Raw genomic sequence first — 6565 nt, 5'->3', positions numbered from 1 at the left:
TGTGTTCAAAGGAAACCTCCACATATCGCTGGTTAGGCACATGTAGTTGGTTCTAAAGGGGGAGTACAGGGATGGGATACAGCAGTATATGTTGTTAGAACCACAGACAGATATACAATAGGCCTAAGGAGGATCATACTTGGCAAATAACACTCTTGCCAATTATACCCTGTGAACCTGACCCAGCACTCACAAACTGAAGATAATAATCATTATAAATTCTTTTTCACATGTACTGAGTCTGGATATGCCACACAGCTGTAGTATCACACAATGCTATAATCTATTATAATAATACTGTAGTAATTCACATTTGATATATGCTGTTTTTGTACATATACTGTACTCAGTAGTCTCTACTAATCTAGAAATGTAGATTATATTATAAAATATACATCTCCTGTTAAAATATCCCATTTTGCCGACACATTCCATCCAAATGTTAGAAAAAGGAAAAAGAAAAAACAGATCATGCTAAAAGATTCTTCAATTTTGTTTCTTTAAAACGGCTGATTTGGACTTTTCATTGGGCTTTATCACATGACCCTTATTACACACAGCCCTTCATGTATACACTACACACACAAGCCTATACACACCATCCATACAAAATACTTATATTATAAATATCTGTTCCGACATGAATGAATAAGACCCCTTCAAAGCTTTTAAAATCATGCTACACTTTGTTTGGTGGAAACACCAGATAGTATGATTTCAAGAAGTAAATAAAGAGGAAGGGAGAGGAACACTTAGTGCAACAAACATACAGTATAATTTCAATCATAACGAGTGTTACTTAAAGGTTCTGTATGTAACTTTAAGAAAATCCTTCCTTTCTCTCTGAGGTCGTTAAGTGAACTGCAGTCAGCATTTTCTCCATAGCCACAAGTGAGCACTGGCCACAATGACAGCCAGTATGTTATCATGATGCTAGAAAAAGTTGAATTGTTGTGTTAGTCCAACTAAAACATGACTACATGTACATATGTTAGTCTGACTGAAAGACTAAGTTGAATTTCTCAAAGTCAGGCTAACACACCTAGATAATTCATTTGGGAGTTGATTTACTCTTTCATGCATACGCCTCTATGGAACATGAACTGGCCTAGGCGTTGTGTGCATGCTCCACAGTCCCCACGCTAGGTTTTAAATCGGAAGTCAAACAGCATAAATTTGTAGAAGAAAGCCAGGAAAGAAAAACAAAAAACAAAAAGAAGAAGAAGGTGTAAAGAAAACAAAACAAGACAAAAGTACCAAGTAAAATGCACAATATGCATGGAACGACAGCGCCGAAAAGTTATCCATATTGTCATTTTCTGAATAATGTTATAATGAATTCATTCATTGCTAAAACAATTAATACAGGTAAAAAGTTACATACAGTACCTTAAATCTCATCATAATTACCAATTACTCTATCAAGTTGCTTCTTTTCTATCATTTCACAACAGATGGTTTCCTCTGTTTGATGACTCTTTGGACAGGCTTTGGAGGGAGCTACATTAAATATGACTCCTTTTGTTTTCTTTCCCTTTGAAAAAAAAAATGTTTCTTCTTTCATCAGCGGTGTGTGAAATCGAGGGGATTGTACTTCAAGTTAGGTGAGTAGATTCTGCTAAAGACTTTGGCAGCTTTCTCCCCTTTTACTTTGTGATCCACTGCTTTATCTTTGTGATAATACAAATATATCGGGGCAAAGTCTACTCTTGGTATTCAAGAGAAGATCTGGGAAAGAAGTAATAAAGTAATAAACTGACCTCCTTCCATGGCTGTTTCATCAGGGCGTCTGTTAATTCCTGACTGAGGTGGAAAGAACTCCCGACAGACCACTGTTGTTGGTGTGGGTCTTCATTTGACCACTTGGTGGTGCTATAGTCTCACAGTGAAATGGGGGCCTTCTCAGTAAAGTCTTGAAAAGCCACCAAAATATATTCCCCTAAAAATTCCCAGCACCCCACCCCTGAACACTTGAAACTTCAGAGAGACTACATAAAAAGCAAATCGGCTCTGTGTTTTTTTGTTTGTGATGCTCTCTAGCTGTCAAGGCTGTGTTGCTACACCGCAAAAAAAGCTCCTTTTGGCAAACATGAGTGTGCACTCTATGTACAAATAGCACTTGCACATTCAAACAGCCTCACTGCTGAATGCTGAGGGTAGTCGATGGATACATGGGGAAGTGAAGAGTGTTCTTTGACTTGGTGTTTGGGTGGACAGATGGCACCTGGATGAAAGTGCCAGCTGTAGTTGACTGACTATGCTTGGAGGATGTTCTTTGGGGACTGCCAACCATCTGACTTTAAGGGCATTTAAACTGATGGTGAGAAATGAAGCTGTGTTTATCCATCCATACTGGTAGCATCGGTGAAGATATATCGGAGTTGATTCTGTTGCAAATGGCATTCAGGAGTTGGCAACAGGGGGTCCATAGGGAGATTCTGTTATCTCCTTGTCTCCACAGAGGTTTTGTGCCTGTTAAGCCCTTTATTTTCAGTGATGGAGAAGTGCTAAGTGAACACGCACAGGCATGCTACTACTGCGTGAACCTCCATTGACAACCATTACAAAAGTGGACTGTTTCTTGTTTGTCAGCCAAAAAGAAATTCAGAGAATTCTTAAAAAAGTCCACTAGCTACCACTTCAGGTCTAGGCCTCTGTGTCAGTAAAATGTCCAAATTTCAAGATACTAAAATGGCTGTCATTGCTTGTTTAATGAGCAAAAGAAGTGACTTTGCAGTAAGTGAAGTGATGGAAATGCTGAAGGGAAGGGTAGCGGACAAACGACGATGACCTGCAAAAGATCCAAAACTGGACTCAGAGAAAGACTGAGATTCAGGTCAGAATCGCAGGGGTGAGGGTGAGCAAGGAGGTGTCCTGGGACACACCTCAGTCTTGTGTTCAGAGTCGAGTCTGGGCTTCGGGGATGTAGATCTCAATGCTGTCTGCGCTCTCTGTGGCTGAGTTCTGTCTGAAGGAGGCGGTACGCTTGGTCTGCAGCAGCCTCCTCCTCGCTTCTGTCCTCTGACGGTCCCCGAGGTCCAGGGACTTCTCCCTGACGGGTAGGGTATGTCCACCAATGCGAGGCACCACCAGGCCCCCGGACCCACCTCCGGCACCCCCATCCCCCACACTATCGGCCCGAAGGCTACCACTAACCCCACCTGCTGGCTTCTTTGGTAAGGGAGGAGGAAGCTTCTTATCCTCCTGCCCCGGGAATAAGACGTAGATATACGATGGACATGGACAGTGGATTTATTATGTCAGTTGGTGAAAAAATGGTTTTGAATTGTTGAACCAAAGAGATCCCATGCGAAAAATGTGGGAGACAAAATGAGAATGACAAACCAAAGTACCAAACCACCGAAAAAAAGGGTAAAATTCAAATGGGAATCACAGGCCAAGACATGTGAGACAGTTAACCACAACCAAAAAAAAAAATTCATGCATTGGCATCATTTTGACACAAGGGGAAATGAAATGGGAGAAAATAAAGGAAAAAAGAAAAGGGAGGAAAGAGAAACAATTGTTAGTTTGTTATCAAGAACAATGTGGTTGAACAGCGAGTAGCCTAACCTTTATAGAACAGACAAGTACGTCCTTTTGTCTATCCAGCCACAATAAATGCAAAAAAAAAGAAGCTGATATGCATTTAAATTTCTAGTAGTTTCAGACTCCATCATCTCGTCAGCAGCTCAGTCCCTCTTACTGTTTTGTATTTTCACAGCCTGCAAAGGCTTGGAGGGCACGACCATCTGCGCTACTCTTCTGCACACTGTCATCTTAGCTCTGGGGGAGTGCTCTAGGGAAACAAGGGCTGTGTGGACCCCAGGGCCTCTCACCTTCTTTTCAGGTGGGAGCCTCCAACCAGAGTCCTTGACCCTCTGGAGATCCTGAAACTTGACCCTGACGTCCTCTATGTTGAGCTGGAGCAGGTCCCAGAAACTTGCCAGGTCCTGAGAGGAGGGCTGGGGGTACGCTGATGGGTCCTGGGTGGGAAGGGAGACGGGACATGGTATGTTAAGGGTGATAAAGCAATACAATTGTGAAAGAAAGACAAAAAATAACAGGGCATTTTTTTGCAACAGTGTTTTTTGCAGCCAAGCTAATTTTGCCTTTAGCAAAAGTGAATCTTAGCAAAACCATGCACCATAATGTAATGTGTGTTGTCATGATTTTGCATGCAATCTCACATACTCACCACACTTTGTTGGCAGAGGCGGAAGAACTGCTGGACTTTCTGAGACATGAGCATCTGGGCACTGCCAACTGCATTTCGTATCAGCTCAAGAACTAGGGAGGAAACAGCACACAAGAAGTTTTAGACATCATTCATTTTTTTGTCCTTTTCTCTGATGCTTTTCTATCCTCTTCCCAAACTCACTCTCCTCTGGTAGTTCATTCTCCTCTGCCTCTCTCTCCATGCTCTGACACCAGCCCTCCATCCTCTCCACCTCTGTCTGCAGGAGGCGCAAGAAGAACTCTCCGTCTCTCATGCAGGGCGAGGCTCGGCCCGAGTCGGGCAGGCTGCGGGGGCCCTCCAGGGATGGCGTCCCTGCCCAAGCTCTCTCAGAGGTGATAGGCAGAGGGGAGTGGGAACGTGGAGGCAAGAGTGGGTGCTGGTGGGGCCGTGGGTCAGTCTGGCAGGCCTCAGTGGTATAGCCACTCTGGATAAAGTCCTGGGTTAACATAAGAGAGAACTGTTGGGCACACAGTATTCAGCAGTGGTGGGACCATTCTTATATAAGTGACAAGTTAGTCTCAAGTCTTTGCAGTCAAGTCCCAAAACAAGACACAAAAGCTCAGAGTCAAGTCCCAAGTCAAGACTGACAAGTCCCAAGTCAAGTCCCAAGTCAACACTGTCAAGTCTTGAATCAAGTCCCAAGACCCTAAACTAAACTTTTGAGTCCTAAACACGTCATGATACGTTCTTCACCAAATGTCATGCTATTTTAACAGCACAGAAACCTCACACACTGAGTCTGTTGCGTTCATTGTTCTATTCCTTGTGAAAAATGTTCAATTTCAGACACATTTGTTCCCTTGCTTCTCTCCACTGGAGGTATCTCCCTGGCATATGCCACTCTTTCCCCGTGTCTTGCATTTGACACCACAGCTACATGAAGGGACCGAACTGTCCTCCACTCTGTCTCCATCCTTTTGCTTTCTCTCTGAGTGTGGTCTTCATCCTCCTCCTTGTCATCATCATCCACCTGAATATCACTTGCTGACTTATTAAGAGTGAGCCATTTGAGTTATGAAAAGATACTCTGCGTTCTGCTCCTCTGTTGTCAGTGATGTGTCCTGCCGCCACATTTTTTCACTGTTTCTTGGTAAAGCAACTCTCTTAAAGCTGCAAGTTAAGTTAAAGTTGCAAGTCTTTTTTGAATTTTTCAAGTTCAATGTAAAAGTAATTAAATGTATGACTTGAGTCTGACTTGAGTCCAAGTCATGTGACTTGGGTCCATACATCCGGTATTTGAACAATTAATAATTGGTACACCTCATCCTCAATCTTCATGTCTAAGGCCAGAGGCAATTCATTTGACTATTAGGTATGAATGTACTCCTTCAAATACTAATCTACTTGAAGAAAATGTCACTGGCTACTGAATGATAACAAACAGTACAATAGTATTTGTGAATCACTGCAGACTTACCTCTCTGTAAGCCCACTGTCCCTGTGTGTGAACGGTGCGATGGCACTCTGTGTACTGACTAGCTGACTCTGGCTCTGACGAGTGCCTTTGGAAGGAACAGCCAAACTGAAGACTCTTGTCCTGCGTTGGCACGGCGATGCTGAGCCCTGGGAAACCCTCGGGGTCCAGGTCGGCCTGCACGCTCGCCGTCACGCTGTTGGAGCGCTTGAAACGAGCCCGCCTGCAACACAGGGAGTCACAGCAGGCCCAGAGGCATCGAGTCACGCAGAGTATCGCATGCAAAAGCAACGCTCAAATCATTTTTTTTTTTCTTCTGATAATTGCACATTCCTATCGGAGCAGGAATAGTCACTGCAGTCACAACAACTCACTCAGTTGTGATAAGCCCTGCTAAATCCTCTGGCATATGACGCACCAGTATGTTCAAATGTCATGTCAATGGACTCAGTGATGAGTGTTTACTCTATTACAAGTTTATACCCCACCTCCCCTCATGTCTTTGCTGTCTGATGAGGTGTGAGTTGTGACTCACATTTTCATTTTTTGCACTTCTCTTTTCTCTCCCGACGTCACACTGTCATCCTCGATGATTGAAGGAGATGGGGGACATTGTTAACAGGTGCACAATCACATAACGCTCGAGGTTCGGGAGTATGCTATGTTGTGATTTCTTGCAAGCATACATGCGAATCTGACCCGTAAGCGATGCTGGATATAATTAGGAGGAGGGCTGTGTCACGCGTGAAAGTCATGTCGAGCGTATGACTTGCAGTAGTCATGGTTACAGTCGAAAAACAAGACATTCTTGGAACAAAGTGTTAGTGAGTTCAAGCTGTGATGTCTGATGAAATGTTTAATGAAATAATAGGATCTCGCCTAGAAATCAACCATACTGTAGGTGGCTGCAC

General features: G+C 43.4%; 1 protein-coding gene across 2 annotated transcripts in view; it reads right to left on the bottom strand.

Moving 5' to 3' along the window:
- The window catches only part of dlgap3 (discs, large (Drosophila) homolog-associated protein 3), a 137215-nt gene continuing 130650 nt past the window's right edge, over nucleotides 1-6565 (bottom strand). For both annotated transcript variants that reach the window (XM_042506686.2, XM_088090574.1), the window contains 5 exons: nucleotides 5658-5877; nucleotides 4382-4676; nucleotides 4199-4290; nucleotides 3840-3986; nucleotides 1-3204 (listed from right to left, as the gene is read on the bottom strand). In XM_042506686.2, the coding sequence (XP_042362620.2) occupies nucleotides 2899-3204; nucleotides 3840-3986; nucleotides 4199-4290; nucleotides 4382-4676; nucleotides 5658-5877 (1060 nt within the window). In that variant the 3' untranslated portion in view covers nucleotides 1-2898. The remainder of the gene's footprint in view (nucleotides 3205-3839; nucleotides 3987-4198; nucleotides 4291-4381; nucleotides 4677-5657; nucleotides 5878-6565) is intronic.

The sequence above is a fragment of the Plectropomus leopardus genome, chromosome 17 (assembly GCF_026936395.1).
Source record: "Plectropomus leopardus strain MGB_pleo_1.0 chromosome 17, ASM2693639v1, whole genome shotgun sequence".
Lineage (NCBI taxonomy): Eukaryota > Metazoa > Chordata > Actinopteri > Perciformes > Serranidae > Plectropomus > Plectropomus leopardus.
This window is presented reverse-complemented; position numbering and strand designations above follow the sequence as displayed.